General features: G+C 38.3%; 4 protein-coding genes and 1 non-coding gene across 6 annotated transcripts; all 5 read left to right on the top strand.

The window, feature by feature from the left end:
- The first annotated feature begins 155 nt into the window (after nt 1-155).
- Nucleotides 156-3377, top strand: LOC147281058 (Actin-binding FH2 (formin homology 2) family protein). The gene is made up of 4 exons (XM_086248627.1): nt 156-1873; nt 1959-2146; nt 2276-2511; nt 2616-3377. The coding sequence occupies exons 1-4, from the start codon at nt 156-158 to the stop codon at nt 3357-3359; spliced, it is 2886 nt and encodes a 961-aa protein (XP_086104753.1). The 3' UTR covers nt 3360-3377.
- A 950-nt stretch (nt 3378-4327) lies between these two features.
- Nucleotides 4328-7317, top strand: LOC147281057 (luminal-binding protein 5-like). Its single transcript, XM_086248701.1, has 7 exons — nt 4328-4468; nt 4567-4834; nt 4943-5154; nt 5386-6105; nt 6237-6391; nt 6515-6597; nt 6714-7317. Exons 1-7 carry the CDS (start codon nt 4411-4413, stop codon nt 7204-7206), a joined length of 1989 nt encoding a protein of 662 aa, XP_086104827.1. The 5' UTR covers nt 4328-4410; the 3' UTR covers nt 7207-7317.
- Nucleotides 7318-8131: 814 nt separating this feature from the next.
- On the top strand, nt 8132-14542 carry RECQSIM (RECQ helicase SIM). Of its 2 annotated transcripts, XM_086248008.1 has the most exons (16): nt 8132-8214; nt 8651-9247; nt 9337-9556; nt 9648-9758; nt 9932-10121; nt 10287-10626; nt 10826-11058; nt 11507-11563; nt 11998-12078; nt 12269-12332; nt 12675-12774; nt 12890-12973; nt 13290-13377; nt 13531-13647; nt 13765-13857; nt 14012-14542. In XM_086248008.1, the coding sequence occupies exons 2-16, from the start codon at nt 8665-8667 to the stop codon at nt 14366-14368; spliced, it is 2718 nt and encodes a 905-aa protein (XP_086104134.1). In that variant the 5' UTR covers nt 8132-8214; nt 8651-8664; the 3' UTR covers nt 14369-14542. The 2 variants fall into 2 exon arrangements, with proteins under 2 accessions (XP_086104134.1, XP_086104135.1); XM_086248009.1 differs by lacking the exon at nt 13531-13647.
- Nucleotides 14543-14619: 77 nt separating this feature from the next.
- TRNAG-CCC (transfer RNA glycine (anticodon CCC)) lies at nt 14620-14690 on the top strand. The gene has a single exon. It is a non-coding gene; the product is annotated as a tRNA-Gly (tRNA).
- Nucleotides 14691-16067: 1377 nt separating this feature from the next.
- Nucleotides 16068-16952, top strand: LOC147281054 (histone H2A.1-like). The gene is made up of 2 exons (XM_086245947.1): nt 16068-16350; nt 16557-16952. The coding sequence occupies exons 1-2, from the start codon at nt 16147-16149 to the stop codon at nt 16803-16805; spliced, it is 453 nt and encodes a 150-aa protein (XP_086102073.1). The 5' UTR covers nt 16068-16146; the 3' UTR covers nt 16806-16952.
- The last annotated feature ends 88 nt before the right edge of the window (nt 16953-17040 follow it).

Genomic DNA, 17040 nt, shown 5'->3' with positions numbered 1-17040 from the left:
CTCTCTCTCTCTCTCTGCACTTGATCTTCATTGCACATTACCTATAGTGCTTTACCACCCACATAATGTTTTCAAAGAAAGGAACAAAAAAAAAGATGATTTATAAACAGAAAGTTAGATTGGGTGCTTTGATGATTTTTGGTTGAGAAAGAAAAATGGGTTACAGTTCTGAGATTCTCCACATGATTTTCATCATATGTTTTCTCTTATCATTACCCAATACCCACATTCTTATTGCTGATGCTGTATCAAATGCTGCAGCAAAGGTCTTCAATGATCATGGCCTACAGCAACAGCTGTATTTCATGGAGGACAACAATGTTGAGGGGATCCAAGACCACATTGAGAAAGTTTCAGGAGAAGATGAGAATGAAGAAAATGCAATCTCAGTAGTGGAAAAGTTCAGGGCTTTACTTGGATTGAAGAGCTTCCACAAGAGAATGCCATCGGTTGGTGACAATGAAAATGTGTCTCCATCACCTTCTCCATCACCAGCCACTGAAGCTGAGGCTCCAAGTCCAGCTCCTGCTCCTGCTCCTCACATCCATGCACATTCACATCATCAACCACATCGCTTGCGCTCAGTCTCACAGCCTCACAAAATTCAAAGAGAGGACAAAGGCAGAATCAGAAGGACTCTTATAGCAGTTCTTGTTTCTGCAGGAACTGCCACTGTGATTTGCATCCTTGGCCTCATTTGGGCTTGCAGGAAGTACAAAGAACATAAGAAGAAACCCACAAGAATAATTTCAGTGTATGGCCAAAAGGAAGGAACAAGAGGTGGATCAAAGTATGCTAGCTCCCAAATACCAGCAAGCAAGGTGAGCTTAAATCCTGGCACTGATCTCATTTATCTTGATTCATTAGGCATGGATTTGGAGCAACAACAGCCTTCTTTTTGTCTCAAGCAAACTTCTGAAACTGCAAACACATCACCAAATCATAGCACACCAACATGTACATTACATGAGAGGGAAGACTCAAATCAAGAGCTGATCATAAAGTCAGAATTTGACAATGTTAGTAGTTCTTCTACAAGGGAAATTACGTCTGTTCATGAGGATGTTGCAGAATCAGTCAAATATGATTCTGATTGTGCTAATTCCTCAACTGGGGATGAGATTGTTCCCATTGATTCTTATTCTTCCGATGATGAATCTTTCCATTCTTTTGGAGATTCAAATTCATCAAACATCCGCCTTTCGAATGCTTCTGCACGTACTCTAGTTGACACATCAGAAATTCTCTCCACAAATGTGTCAAATAGAGAACCTTATTTAGCACCCACATCACTGAACCTACCAAATCAACCACCAACACTAAACCAAAACTCAATTCCAGCTCTTGATTTACAGTCTCCAAGAAATGCAGAAGCAGAACTGAAAATACTGACTGCACCATGCTCTTCCAATTGTGGAAAGAATGTCAAAACCCCTCCAACACCACCCCCTCCCCCTCCACCCCCACCCCCACGCGTACACTTTCCTCCTTTCCATTCTTCTCTTAGTTCAACTAGAATTACATCTAAAGCTTCATGCTCTTCTACATTGCTAAATCTATCACCTCCAAGAAAATCAGGTTCTTCTTGTGGATCAAACCAAACCCCAGAAGGTGGATTGCCCATTTCACCTCAAAACTCCTCTAGACCCCCAGAAACTCCATCTTGTATTCCTCCACCACCCTGCCCACCTCCCTTTTTGAAAGTAAATAATAGCTCTGCCAAAGGTCCACCTCCTCCACCATTCCCTCAATCTACACCATTGGGAAAAGATGGAACTCCATTACCTAAACTGAAGCCGCTACACTGGGACAAAGTTAGAGCTGCACCCGACCGTTCAATGGTGTGGGACAAACTGAGATCAAGCTCATTTGAGTAAGTGGCATCATGTTATTTATTGGTTAGAATTTGCTTTCTCTTTTTCTATTTAGTCCTGAACAAATGATGAGTCTTGAAACAGGTTGGATGAGGAAATGATTGAGTCGCTTTTTGGATACAATCTACAAAACTCAATGAAGAATGATGAAGCAAAAAGAAGCCCTTCTCCAAGCAAGCATGTGCTTGAGCCAAAGAGACTACAGAACATAACCATACTTTCAAAAGCCCTGAATGCTACTGCTGAGCAAGTATGTGAAGCACTAGTACAAGGTATGTAACTCCTAAACTTATAACAACTTTACTATAAACAATCAAAATCAAGGGTCTGTCATGCAGCATGAAAGCAACTACAAAATATGAACTAAATGGTATAAATGCCCCATTAAATGGTTAAAACAGGAAATGGCTTGTGTTTACAACAACTGGAAGCACTTGTAAGGATGGTACCCACCAAGGAAGAAGAGGATAAGCTCTCTGGCTACAAAGGAGACACCAATGAACTAGGGTCAGCAGAGAAGTTTGTGAAGGCGGTGCTTAAAGTACCATTTGCCTTTCTACGAGTTGAAGCCATGCTTTACAGAGAAACTTTTGAAGATGAGGTGGTTCATCTTAGGAACTCCTTTTTAGTGCTAGAGGTAATTAACCACCAAACCACATTACACAGCAAGAAACATATTCAAACACAAAGTAATATCTTTTTTTTTTTTTTTTCTCTCAATTCTTTTTAATTATACTATAGGAGGCCTGCAAGGAACTGAGGTCAAGCAGGCTCTTCCTGAAGTTACTTGAAGCAGTGCTGAAAACGGGCAATCGAATGAATGTGGGAACTATCAGAGGAGGAGCTAGAGCATTTAAGTTAGATGCTCTCCTCAAGCTCTCTGATGTAAAAGGAACTGATGGAAAGACCACCTTATTACATTTTGTTGTCCAAGAAATCATAAGGGCAGAAGGGATCAGAGTTTCGGAAAGCATAATGGGGAGGATCAGCCAGAAAAACAAAACCAAAACTCTAGAAGAGAAGGAAGAAGATTACAGAAGAATGGGGCTGGACCTTGTTTCCGGCCTCAGCACTGAACTCTACAATGTGAAGAAGACAGCTACATTGGACTTGGATGTTCTTGCAAGCAGTGTCTCAAACTTGTCAGATGGAATGGCCAAACTGAAGCATCTGATTCACAAGGAGTTGTGCATGGATGAACAAAGTGGGAACTTGGTCAGTTCCATGAAAGCTTTCATAAATTATGCAGAGAAGGGTTTGAAAGAGTTGCAGGGTGATGAGAATAGGGTGTTGTCACATGTGAAAGAGATCACTGAGTATTTTCATGGGAATGTGAGCAAAGAAGAAGCCAACCCACTTAAGATCTTTGTGATTGTTAGAGACTTTTTGGGGATGTTAGACCATGTTTGTAAAGAGCTTAGAAGCTCCAAAGTCCCACGCACTCCAAACCCTCTTGCAGTCTTGCTCCATTCCGATAGATTATAGATGTATAAGATTGTTTGGTGTGTGTTCATAAGATGCATTCCCTTCTCTTTGAACAGAATGTAACCTGATTTTGAACTTTGTATGTAGAGTTTTGGAACATTTAAATTGTCTATTGAATTTAATTACTTCACCTTAAGGTTGTTCTGGGTTGAATTCATTGCATAATATGTATTAAATTCACCATGCAAATCTAGAGTATTGGTTTAAAAATTATAGAGATTAAAATTAAGATGGACACATACACAAACATATAGAATTATGATCCTAATATCGGAATACACAATCTTTTTTTTTTTTTTGGCCAGGCGGAATACACAATCTTTAATAGCACAAAATCATATTTGAATACTCAATCATAATTAAAAGTACAACATAACATATTATACAGCGCAAAATATCTTTCTTCAAAATAAAAGCATGGAAAAAATTACTAATTAGTTATTATTAATTAATGATATTTCTCCACACAATATTAGAGGTGTCAAATTCAAATTTGGACCAAAAAAAATCCAGACTGAGTTTGCCATGCCCAAAACTTACAACTATTTTTTCCTCAAAGAAGTTGAAGCGCTATCTTTTTGGGCCTCAAAAACTGATGGGTCCAGCTGAGCCCAGACCCAGTGAGCAATTGGATAGCTGAAAGCGTGGAATATAAATTCACTAGAATGACTAAAAGACCCTCGTTCTTTCACTAAATACCCAGATTTATCCTTTAACCGCTATCATTCCCTCGCGCGCCTTTTGCCCTTTTCTTCACAATTCAAGAACTCTCCGGATTCCTACAGTCTCCACGTGTCTAACTACCATAGGAGCGATGACATGTGGTAGTCAAAAGGTAACATGCAATTTGATGACATGGCGCACAGCCATTGGGCGAAACACTCTAGCACGACAAAATAACCAAACAAACAGAGGCAGACACTATATATATAGAACCCCTCTAGCTGGTTCTTTCACTCAGTTCAAATTTACAAACGCAAACAGAGACCATCACAAAAAGAAGGCCAAGAATTACAGACAAAGCGCGCGATAGAATACGCGAAGAACAAAGATGGAGGTGACGAAGACCAAGGCATTGTCGTTAACGTTTCTGCTTCTCTTTGTTTCAGGTACCAAATTTATGAAATTAAGCTCTTGAATCGTGAAAATTGAAAATTTTCTCTAAAAACTCTGTTAGTTCCTTACTTGAATTTGTAAATTTTGTCAGAATTTTTGTGTGGAATAGCATTAGCAGCCGACGATTCGTCTAAGCTGGGGACCGTGATCGGAATCGATCTCGGAACTACTTATTCTTGTGTGGGTGTGTACAAGAACGGTCACGTAGAGATCATAGCGAATGACCAAGGCAATCGAATCACACCCTCCTGGGTTGCGTTCACTGATACCGAGCGTTTGATCGGAGAGGCCGCGAAGAATCAAGCGCCGCTCAACGCAGAACGCACGATTTTCGACGTCAAGCGGCTCATTGGGAGAAAGTAAGCAAATTTCAGATTTCATTGATAGTTGAATTGTATGAGTTTGTGGGTTCTTTTTTTAATTTGGATTGATTATGATTTATGTACTGAAATCGGTTTTGTGGGTAGGTTTGATGATCCAGAGGTTCAGAGAGATATTAAGTATTTACCTTACAAGGTTGTGAACAAGGATGGGAAGCCTTTTATTCAGGTGAAGGTGAAAGGTGAAACCAAGGTGTTTAGCCCTGAGGAAATCAGTGCTATGATATTGGGTAAGATGAAGGAAACAGCTGAGGCTTATCTGGGGAAGAAAATCAAAGACGCTGTGGTCACTGTTCCAGGTATTGTCACAATTTCCTCTCTTAATCTTGAATTATACTGTGGAAATTAATGTGGCATTAGTGTATATCAGTCTTTTACAATTGAACTCTATGCCTTATGCTTGATCCGAACTAATGAATGCAGATAGTTAGATACTTAGATGATAGTAATTAGATAGTACCAATGCGAAAAATAGTGGTTTTGTTATTTATTCATTTGTCTAATGGGTTGCTTTTTGTTTCTTCTTGTAGCTTATTTCAATGATGCGCAGAGGCAGGCTACTAAGGATGCAGGCATCATTGCTGGGCTCAATGTGGCTCGGATTATCAATGAGCCCACGGCTGCGGCTATAGCCTATGGTCTAGACAAGAAAGAAGAGAAGAACATTTTGGTTTATGATCTTGGTGGTGGTACATTTGATGTTAGCATCTTGGCCATTGATAATGGCGTGTTTGAGGTGAAGGCCACAAGCGGAGACACCCACTTGGGAGGAGAGGACTTTGATCACAGAGTTATGGACTATTTCATCAAGTTGATCAAGCGGAAGTACAACAAAGATATTAGCAAGGACAACAAGGCTCTCGGGAAGCTTCGCAAGGAGTGCGAGAGAGCTAAGAGAGCATTGAGTAGCCAGCACCAGGTCCGAGTGGAGATTGAGTCTCTTTTTGATGGTATTGATTTCTCGGAGCCATTGACGAGGGCTAGATTTGAGGAGTTGAACATGGACTTATTCAAGAAGACCATGGGGCCAGTGAAAAAGGCTTTGGAAGATGCAAGCCTGAAGAAAACAGATATTCATGAGATTGTGCTTGTTGGAGGGAGTACTCGAATTCCGAAGGTGCAACAGTTGTTGAAGGATTTCTTCGATGGGAAAGAACCGAGCAAGGGTGTCAATCCTGATGAGGCTGTTGCCTTTGGTGCTGCAGTTCAGGGTGGAGTTCTCAGTGGAGAAGGTGGAGATGAAACCAAAGGTACTAATACAGTTTCACTTATTATTGGGAACCCATATTTTGGATTTAGTGTGTTGGTGTCATCATAATTTACTGAGCATTCGTGTGAGAGTGGATACTCATACTAAGATTTGCTTCTTTTTCCTTTGCAGACCTTCTTTTGCTTGATGTTGCTCCTTTGAGTCTCGGTATCGAAACAGTTGGTGGTGTCATGACAAAATTGATTCCAAGGAACACTGTTATCCCAACTAAGAAGTCTCAGACCTTCACCACTTATCAAGACCAGCAAACAGTAGTATCCATCAAGGTATATATTACAATAAACGAATGCACAAATTGTTAGAGATGGGAATTTCTACATATTGCATAATGTGTGTTTGTTTGTATTTTAAGTTTTTAAGTAATATTGTGTCTCTTTGAAAATTATCAGGTCTATGAAGGTGAAAGAAGCTTGACAAAGGATTGTCGTGAGCTTGGAAGATTTGATCTTTCTGGCATTGCACCTGCTCCAAGGTAATTAGAAGCTAACCAGAGTACCATTTTGTCTCTCTCTTTTTTTGGGTAAATTTGGTTTCTAACAGTTGCAAAGAGGAACTATATATTGAAAGCTTTTTTGATATCTGTTGCAGGGGAGTGCCACAAATTGAGGTGACCTTTGAGGTTGATGCAAATGGCATTCTCCAAGTGAGAGCGGAGGACAAGGCAGCGAAGAAGTCTCAATCCATAACAATCACTAATGACAAGGGGCGACTCAGCCAGGAAGAGATAGAGAGGATGGTGAAGGAGGCTGAGGAATTTGCCGAAGAGGATAACAAAGTGAGGGAAAAAATAGATGCCAGGAACAAGCTTGAGACCTACATATACAGCATGAGGAGCACCATCAATGACAAGGACAAGCTGGCGGATAAGATTGATTCGGATGACAAGGAGAGGATCGAAAGCACACTGAAGGAGGCTCTTGAATGGCTGGATGATAACCAAAATGCAGACAAGGATGATTTTGATGAGAAGATGAAGGAGGTGGAAGCAGTGTGCAATCCAGTCATAAAGCAAGTGTATGAGAAGAGTGGTGGAGCTTCTACTGGTTCCCAGGATGAGGAAGAACCAAATGATGAGTTGTAGAAAGTAAGGGAGATGAAAATTTGAGGATTTATGTGTTTTGTTATTTTGTGTGTTATAGTTGTTAGCTCAAAGTGTAGCACGGTTTATATTCTTGATCTTCATGTATAAAAAAAAATTTTAATTTCAAGATTAAATAGTCATTCACTTCAGGATTTTGATCATCGGCTATAATTTGTGTTTGTTTCAATCTAATCATGTATTAAAAATTTAAAAGTTCATGAATCTACGAATGTGACTCAGATCCACTTCAATACTGTTTTAACATAAACATTGCTCCTAGTCCAAAACCCAACTTGAGTAAATAAATAATCTGTCAAAACAGAACCTCAAAAGAGAAGAAACAATACATACAAGTTCAAACTCCACCATCATCATCATCTTATGAATATATTTCTTAGGCTTTATTACACAACTTTGCAGTCGATCTCACTTCACCACTTAAAAAAAAAAATTGTGCTAGTTTACCAACTGAATTAAAAATTTGCTGTAATATACCACCTCTAGCTTATTTTGTCTAAATTTTTGTTGAAAAAAAATGTGTTTTGATATTTTTAAGTTAGTTTCCATTGTGTCAAAACGGGTAAAATATAAAAAAATTATTTTTATTCTAACGATAGGAACTTAAAAAAGATTAAAACACTCTTATTTTTAACAAAAGTTTAGACAAAATGAGCAAGAGGTGGTACATTGCAACAAATTTTTAATTCAGGTGATAAACTGGCACAATTTTTTTAGGTGGTAAAGTAAGATTGACCCCAAAATTCAGGTGGGTAAAATATAAAAAAACTTATTTCGTATTGCACATGGCCGAACAACACGTGACTAAGCTCAAACGACTTGTCGTTTGATCAAGTGGATATTCGTAAAGTTACGACTTACGCCATAGTAGGACGACATGGCGTGGGCTCATTGAAGGAAACACAAAGCCCCCTTCAAAATTCCCACTTATTAGGAGTTTGGCGGGGTGAGATCCCAGAAGAGAGTTCTTGGGCGGTCTGAAGGGATAAAGTAAGCTCATGCTTTCTTCTCTTTTCTTTTTCGGGTTTAAATCTTGCTAGTGTCATTGTTTTTCTTCAATTTTAATTCAAATTGCAGATTTTACTTGGCTGTTAATTTTCACGGTCCGGTTGCTTAAAAACCAGTCTTTAAGCTCTGAACCCAGTCTCACACCAGTATTGCGTAGTTAAATCTATTCATTTTTTGCTGAAGAAATTGAATTTGGAATTTTTCTCACTTTCTTTTATTCTTTAGGTAATTCAGGGGAAGGGAAAGGTCTTTTTTTTTTTTTTTTTTCTTGGCATGTCTTTAGGAAAAGAAAATTGGTTTAACAACAAAGTCCCAATTTTATTGACATGAACTCAAATTCTATTGATTTGGAATAGTATTTTCTTGTAGTGCATTTTGATGCATGCTTGACTTTGGGTTTCCTAATTTATGCCTACAGAGCATTTTCATACCATGAACGGCAATGGCACCTCATCTGATGAAGTCATTGCAAAACTGCTTGAAATGGGTTTTGAAAATTCCAATGTGGTAGAAGCTGTAAAAGAAGTAGGCCCATCATTTGATGATGCATTGGAATATATATTGAATGGTTCTTTTAGAAACAATCAAAGAGCATCAAGTAGTTCTAGATGTTCTACAAGCAATGTAAAGGCTCCGGGGAAAAGAGCTTTGCCCACTTCATACCCTCTGGGCCAAATTCGACAGTCTAGCATGCTGGACCATTTCCAATCCACAGGTAGACAAAAACGAATTAGGAAAGATGTGGTACCTGATGTATCAATTTCTGGATCAGAAATAGTACGTGCACCTGTTAAACAATGTGTGGAACCTCTTTCTGGTGTGGAGCATAGCATTGAAGTTTTATCAGAATCATCTCCGTTTGATTGCCTGGACATTCAATCAGACGGGGAGAAGAAAGTTAACAGTATCTTGCAAAAGCATTTTGGGTTTTCATCATTAAAAAATTTCCAAAAGGAAGTCTTGGCTGCTTGGTTGGCTCACCAAGATTGTCTTGTTCTTGCGGCAACAGGGTCTGGTATTATCATCTTGCTTATGTTTGTGTCTGTTTTCTTAATATCCTGTTAGATGGGTGGTTATCTTTTATTCATCATTACCTTTGCGCAGGGAAATCTTTGTGTTTCCAGATTCCAGCATTGTTGACAGGAAAAGTGGTTGTTGTGATTTCACCGTTGATAAGCTTGATGCATGATCAATGCTTAAAGCTGGCTAAACATGGGGTTTCTGCTTGCTTTCTTGGATCTGGGCAACCAGATAGTACTGTGGAAAATAAAGCTATGAGAGGCATGTACAGCATAATATATGTATGCCCTGAAACAATCTTAAGGTAAGAGAGTTCATTATTCTATGGCTGTTGTATGACTAAAGTGATACCAAGGTTCCCTCAGACTGAAAATTTTCAATCTACCATGCTACAGACTGATAAAACCACTTCAAAAGTTAGCAGAAAATCGTGGAATTGCTCTTTTTGCAATTGATGAAGTCCATTGTGTTTCGAAGTGGGGTCATGATTTTCGGCCTGATTACAGGTTTGTCATATATCTGTTTATAACTGTATTCATATATATATATATATATAATTATATGTATCACTACAACAATAGTGGTTGGATTTGTGTGCGATGAATGCATGTGATAGACATAGGCATAGATGATTAAAGTTATCACGATTCCTTGACATATGTATTTCCAAATGCTACAGGAGATTGTCTGAGTTGCGAAAGAACTTCAGTGCTTGCAATTTAAAGTTCTTAAAATTTGATATACCACTGATGGCATTGACTGCTACTGCCACAACTCAGGTCCGTGAAGACATTCTTAGGTCATTGTCCATGTCAAAGGAAACAAAGGTTGTGCTTACTTCCTTTTTTCGGCCAAATCTAAGGTTTATGGTGAGTTTATTGCTTTAAATTTTTTTTTTTTTTTTTTCTAAATTTTTCATTTTAGTTTCAGGGTTTTTTTAGCTTTATTTATTTTAGGTTCTTTATATTAAATTATCAGCAGGACTGGGTTTCATTCTGTGCTTCATCCATTTTATATTTCATCTCATCTTATAGGTACGACATAGTAAAACATCTTCATCATCATCTTATGAGAATGATTTCCACGAATTGATAGACATGTATACTGGAAAGAGAAGAACAGGTGAAAAGAAACAAATGGTCATCTCACATGAATTAAAAAATGTACTGGATAGCTCTGCTAATAGTAGCGTATCAGAGGCAGATAGCATTTCTCAGAATGATTTGGACAATATTAAGGATGGTTACTCTGATGGATATGACGAAGTATATTCATCCCAGGAAAATGGTTCAAGAGCTTCAAAGGGAAGGGAGCTGTCAGTTGATTACTTGGAAAATGACATTGATATCTTTCAGAGTGTGGATGATTGGGATGGTATCATTATTTGGACTTTCTGATTATTTTTTAAAATTTCTTTTCTGTGTTATATGGACTAGATGCTCTAATATCTGAAATAGACTTGCTAGCATGCCAGATTTGAATTATACAGAATTTTTTTTTTCTTTTTTAAGTTTCATGGTTGTAACATATTTATGATTATTGTTCAATGTGCTGATCATTTTCATACTTGCAGTTAGCTGTGGTGAATTCTGTGGACAATCTCTTTGTGAGGACTGGAATACTAGAAAAGAAACTACATCTGAGATAATTGATCTGCCAAATAAACGGGAAGAAAGACTAAGACTTGTGCAGGAGCCTTTAGAGAAAGGATCAACCATCATATATGTTCCTACTAGAAAACAAACTTTGAAAATTGCAAACTATCTTTGTAGGTGTGGCGTGAAGGCTGCTGCTTATAATGCAGGGGTATGTCATAGATTTATAAGCATCAGAGGTTTTCTTAGATCAATATTGTTGTTATGTATTTTTAGTCTAGTGTGGGGGACTACTAAACTAACCTCTTAGATTCCTATAACTCATTGTCACTAATACCAAACATTGTAGGCTAGTAGAATTTGTTTAGGGGTGAAAGTTTGGTGACTGCACAGTGTTGATGTAGAAAGAGCGTAGGATAGGGAAATTGGTGCAATGGCCAGAAATAACAGTGATTTTTTTAGTATAAAAATAATAGTGATTCTCATGTACTTATATATGAATGCTGATGATAGATTCTTTTTAATTGTCGTATTGTGCTAATTCATTCTTGATTCCACTCGTTATCTAATTACTGACTTAAAAGGTGCTCCATACTGCCATTGAAAGTCTATCTCTTGTTTGCTAAGCAACTTATATGTGGATTTAATTTTCTCTCCAGTTGCCAAAGTCACATCTAAGGCAGGTTCACAAGATGTTTCATGAAGATACTTTAGAGGTAAGAATTTTCAGACTCATGGAAGATACTGGAATGTTGAATTCAAGATTGTTCTATGATTCCATATGTATCACATTTGAAACCTAAGCAGATGGTTATTTTTGTATATGCTAGATTTCACGTTAGGCCATTGGAATTTTTTGAGGCATGTACCTAATAAATGTAGTTTTGCGATTTGTTAGAGTTTCATTAGTACTCATCAATGATCCTTAAGTTTTGAGAATAGATGTTATTTCAAAGTATTGAAGGGAAGCTGTTTGTAGTCCTATGACATTCTCGTGATGTGATTTTTAATGGAAACTGAACTTGGATTCATAATTTATGAATCCATAAAAGCAATCACTTTTATATATTTCATTCTTTTTATCCCAGAAGAAGAAAAAGGTGTCAGACAATATAATTTGATATTAAATGTATTTTTCCCTCACCTATAGGTTGTTGTTGCAACAATTGCTTTTGGAATGGGAATTGACAAGTTAAATGTCCGAAGAATTATCCACTATGGCTGGCCGCAGGTAATATTTTTTAATCTAGTTTTGCTTCAATTTTACTATTTCATCATTCTTTGTCCCGAACTAAAAATAAACTAGTAGTTTGCTTCTATGTTAGGCAACAAATATGCCTACTGCAACTATTGATTATTTCCCTTCATGTTTTATATCATTGTTTATTGTTGTGAGCTTCTATAACATTTTGGTTTGATAGAGCTTGGAAGCATACTATCAAGAAGCTGGTCGAGCAGGGAGGGATGGAAAATTAGCCAATTGCAGTAAGTTCATCTATGTTTTCAGAATATAAGATGTGAGTTAGGCTAAATTGAAGTCTTTAACCTTTGTTTCCCCTTTTTTTTGTGGAAAACAATGTTACCGAGTTACTGTTTCTTGCCTCTAAGTTTATATGCGTCCCATGTTCATGATATGTTCTGCTTGAAACTCGTATTGTTTATTGCTTCTAAGTTGATATGCATCCCATGCTGCTTGAAATTTGTATCTTGTACTGCCTTTTTACCTTTTATTTGCATTGCTTTGTTGATTAGGACTTTTGTTGTGAAGTCCAGATTGTTGGATAGGGTTTCAACTTAACTGAAACCTGTTCTGTTTTTCTCAAGCAGTTTTATTTGCAAACCTAACAATAGTACCATCGCTTTTGCCGAGTCGAAGAAGTGAAGAGCAGAAAAAGCAAGCATATAAGATGTTGTCGGATTGTTTCAGGTTAAATAAATCTCCTTGCAGCCTTGTTTATTTCTCAGCGCTCTTAAATTGGGTGCATTTGCTCACATGCAGGCAAATACATATGTATTATATATTTTTCTTTGCATACTTGCAGGTATGGAATGAATTCTTCATGCTGCCGGGCTAAAAAACTTGTGGAGTACTTCGGGGAGGATTTCAGGAATGAGAAGTGTCTCTTGTATGTATCGTTTCTTCTCTTTTGAGGTTCTGTTTTGGCAGATTGTTTTACTGAAGTTGGCTTTTGGACTAGGAGCATGTTTATGTTTATGTTTAATTTTTTTTTTTTTTTTTTTGAGGAATGGGTAATGCGTGATATCCTTAAATGTTAAGCAATTGTGTATGTTGCACTGCAATGATTCATAACCCTTTTTTAAGAATGGGCCAAACTGTATATATTTTTTTCTTCAATAGTTTCTTTTTTATATATTACAAAGATTCTCATGGTTGACAGTGTTCACATTTTTATGCACATTAAGCAATTTCCTTTAATGCAGGTGTGATGTGTGTGTTAATGGACCTCCAGAAATGCAGAATTTGAGAAAGGAGGCAGATGCCTTAATGCAGGTTATTGCTTCTCATCATGTAAGTAGTTTGCTGTATGCTATATTTGAAATTTATTTTCGGTTCAAGATCTACAATTTAACAGCTTACCAAAGCATATTTTTTGTAGTTTACTGGAATTTTGATAACCCAATACACAGATTTTATGTTATTAATGTGGGAATGTGGTTTCAGATAAAAAACAAATACATGAATAACTTGTATGATGATGCTACAAGTAGTGATATTAGACATGAGAGTTATATGGGGAGGCTGAATCTCAGGATGATTGTTAGCAAAATAAGGGAGCAGGTGGTTCTCTCTCTCCCTGTTTGTGCGAAATTCTTGGGATGGTGTTTATGGTGCAAACTAAAATTCTAACACATGGTTTGTTGATTTTCATATGATGGCCATGACGCCCACATGCAGTCTCAACAATTTTTAGCAACTGACCTGCTTTTGTGGCAAGGTCTTGTTCGAATTATGGAAGGTAAAGGATACCTCAGAGCGGGAGATGATAAGGTATACACTTCCTTTCTCCTGTTCAGTTACATTTTGTAGCATGTTATGTCTTTCTCTGTATGCTTGGCAATTCACCATGCATGCATGTTCATGCTTCTGCTTAAATCTCTTGGTCATTTTGATCTCAAAGTTTGAACTAAAATATCCTATGCAGCCTCATCATGTTCAGTTAAAGTTTCCTGAGCTAACAGAACTTGGCCTGGAATTTATGCAATCCGAAAGGGAGCAAAGTTTCTACGTTCACCCTGAAGCAGATATGCTACTCTCTGCAAGCAGACCCAAATCTTTCTCAACTTTCTCGGAGTGGGGAAAAGGCTGGGCTGATCCTGAGATTCGACGTCAGCGGTTAGAGAGTATACGATGCAATAGAAATCAACTAAGCTCTGATGGTGAAAGACGACCACGAAAGCAAAGAAATAGGAAATCAAGAGGACATAGTGCAAATTTAAAAACTGTTCGAGGTAGACTAGAAGCCAAACTCTCTAAACAAAGTTTCAGACCAAGGAAATGAATCATTATTAGTTTAGAATTTACATGCAGAACCTATGACAAAATACATTATGGCGGATCCTGTGATTCGAAATGAAAATGTTTATTAGTTTTTATATTGCGTTGATGAACTTAAGTTGGATTGTATTTTGGTTCGTTCTTCTTTCAGTTTCGATAATCATTTTTCACATGTTGAATATCGAAAACCAATATTTATTGAAAAGTCTTTTATCACCCAATATATTTGTACAGGTAAGAAAGTCAGACAAGCAAGCGCATCTGGTGTAGTGGTATCATAGTACCCTCCCACGGTACTGACCAGGGTTCGATTCCCTGGATGCGCACCAACTTGTTCTTTTTTTTATATTTTCTAGACCCATCACTTATTTGGCTTCTTCTTCATCTGTCAACTTAGTGTACACATTTTTGTTAGGCACGAAAGTTTCCTCTAAAACGCCTTGCAAAACAAAAGGAAAAACGCAAAGAATATTCCCATTTTGAGTTATGGAAAACCCACATACGCAATGAGCAATGAGTAATCCCAAAGAATTGAATGGCCATCGACTAAAGTAAAGAATCTCGATCTAGACTCTAAATTATGTTGTTTCATTGTTCTTATGGCTCCCTAACACATGAACACCAACAATCCATGGACTTTGGTCGTCTAATTTTCGCGGTAATTGGGTTCTCTTCATCGTTCATCCTTTTTGTGCCGAATGTGAAGAGTCGGCAAAGGCAGCAAGTGGCAACAGAGAAATTGAGGATCATCAATGAGGCATTGGAGCAAGCTGAAGAAAGGGTGGTGAGGTTTCAAGAAAGGCATGACCGCATTTTGAGTCAGATGTGCTCCCTTTACATGACACATAAGGAGCTCGAGGAGGCCATGGCGGCTGCTCGGGCTGCCATGAATGAAGCTCTGGACTTTTCTGCTAATTTGAGGAGGATGCAGTTGAAGATCATTGGATCTTTCCCAAGTGATCAACCAGCTTGTAACCATAACACAGACACATACAGGCCAAGAAACAATTAGAGGATAGCTACCCATATTCTTGTTATGTCACTCTTACATTTGCATTCATTGGTTCCAGGAATTTTAGGTATGCTCCAACTACTCATATGTACTCTTGTGATTATTTGTTAATCTTCTGGTCTCTGACTTTCTTCTTCCTATTTGTTACCCAATGGAGCAAGCAACTATTAAAGTATACTAATAAAATTTATGACTTCATCTTTTGCTTGAGCTACATTTTGCCGTTTAAAATGACCCTATCAAATTTAATTAGGGATAATAATTTTTACCGCTCTTAATGGGATGAAATTGGGGAATAAATAGAGATTATAATATGATACTACCTTATTATATTAACATATTAGGTTTAAAATAAATTTTTCATTCTAACGATTTGGAATATGGATGACGTTGTGAATTAGGAATTTTAGTTTTATATATGTTATTTAAAAATAAAAAGTTGTAAATTTGTTTTTTTCAGAATAAGTTGTAAACTTGTAACTTGTAAATAATGTAAATGGCTTGCTTGGACTCTCGAGTCTCGAGACGTCACCCGAAAGCAAAAGCCAAGGATTGCCAGCGTGTTCTCCCTCCCAGCCGTCGATCTTTTATCAAATCTCAGACCCATTACCCTTTTCTGAAAGCACGCGGATCGCCAACGTGGCACAACCCCCCCTTTAAATACCCACCAACTGAAGCCAGCCCAAATTCAAATCGAAGCTCTTGGAAACAAAACAATCAGACTTTCCCTCCGAAACGACTCGTTTCAGTTCCCAAGCCTTGAGAGAGAAATGGAAGCCGCGAAGGTCACCAGAGGCGCCGGAGGAAGAAAGGGTGGCGACAGAAAGAAGGCCGTATCCAAGTCCACCAAAGCGGGTCTCCAATTCCCAGTGGGTCGAATCGCCCGGTTCCTCAAAAAGGGTCGCTATGCCCAGCGCACCGGTTCCGGGGCTCCGATTTACCTCGCCGCTGTTCTTGAATATCTCGCCGCTGAGGTATTTTCAGATCCACGATTCTCAGATCTAATCATTTTGTATTTTTCCATTACGTGATCTGCTTGTTGGGTATAGTTGGGAGGGAATAATGGGATCTGGGATTGCCTATTTATTGGTCGTTGAATATTATTTTGCTGTTTGGTTGCTGAGAAAATCGGCAAATGGAAAGAAAGTCGGAATTATTAATTAGGATTTATTGATTTCAGGTGCTGGAGTTGGCGGGGAATGCGGCACGTGACAACAAGAAGACTCGGATTAACCCACGGCACGTGCTGTTGGCGGTGAGGAACGACGAAGAGTTAGGGAAGCTTCTGCAGGGCGTGACCATAGCCAGCGGCGGAGTCCTTCCAAACATAAACCCAGTTTTGCTTCCCAAGAAGACCTCCGCCTCCAACACCGGTGCCTCTGACTCCGCCGACAAGTCGCCCAAGCTCAAGTCCCCCAAGAAGGCCTAAACGGCATGTAGTTTTTAGGGATAGTCAGGGGCTTATTTTGATTTTGATCTTTTTGTTCAGGGATGGGTGTAGTCGGTACTAGTGCATAGTAGAAAAAATATTGTAGCCTTTTCGGTATATCTGAAACTTGCAATGGAAATGGAAAATTTCTTGTTTTTTTGTGAATTGAAATGAAATCTTTTCACCGGCCAAAACCCAATGGGCTTGGCCCAAATTATTGCAACATCAAAGCCCA

The sequence above is a fragment of the Dryas octopetala genome, chromosome 6 (assembly GCF_963921425.1).
Source record: "Dryas octopetala chromosome 6, drDryOcto1.1, whole genome shotgun sequence".
Taxonomy (NCBI): domain Eukaryota; kingdom Viridiplantae; phylum Streptophyta; class Magnoliopsida; order Rosales; family Rosaceae; genus Dryas; species Dryas octopetala.
This window is presented reverse-complemented; position numbering and strand designations above follow the sequence as displayed.

Bases quoted from the DNA above. Each gene is read 5' to 3' on its own strand.
- RECQSIM (XM_086248008.1), top strand. From the start codon at position 8,665: ATGAACGGCAATGGCACCTCATCTGATGAAGTCATTGCAAAACTGCTT. The intron at 12,775-12,889 runs GTTAAATAAATC...GCATACTTGCAG, and splicing joins ATGTTGTCGGATTGTTTCAG to GTATGGAATGAATTCTTCAT. The intron at 13,858-14,011 runs GTATACACTTCC...TATCCTATGCAG, and splicing joins TCAGAGCGGGAGATGATAAG to CCTCATCATGTTCAGTTAAA.
- LOC147281057 (XM_086248701.1), top strand. From the start codon at position 4,411: ATGGAGGTGACGAAGACCAAGGCATTGTCGTTAACGTTTCTGCTTCTC. The intron at 6,106-6,236 runs GTACTAATACAG...TTTCCTTTGCAG, and splicing joins AGGTGGAGATGAAACCAAAG to ACCTTCTTTTGCTTGATGTT. The intron at 6,598-6,713 runs GTAATTAGAAGC...TATCTGTTGCAG, and splicing joins GGCATTGCACCTGCTCCAAG to GGGAGTGCCACAAATTGAGG.
- LOC147281058 (XM_086248627.1), top strand. From the start codon at position 156: ATGGGTTACAGTTCTGAGATTCTCCACATGATTTTCATCATATGTTTT. The intron at 2,147-2,275 runs GTATGTAACTCC...TGGTTAAAACAG, and splicing joins ATGTGAAGCACTAGTACAAG to GAAATGGCTTGTGTTTACAA. The intron at 2,512-2,615 runs GTAATTAACCAC...ATTATACTATAG, and splicing joins ACTCCTTTTTAGTGCTAGAG to GAGGCCTGCAAGGAACTGAG.
- LOC147281054 (XM_086245947.1), top strand. From the start codon at position 16,147: ATGGAAGCCGCGAAGGTCACCAGAGGCGCCGGAGGAAGAAAGGGTGGC. The intron at 16,351-16,556 runs GTATTTTCAGAT...TATTGATTTCAG, and splicing joins TTGAATATCTCGCCGCTGAG to GTGCTGGAGTTGGCGGGGAA.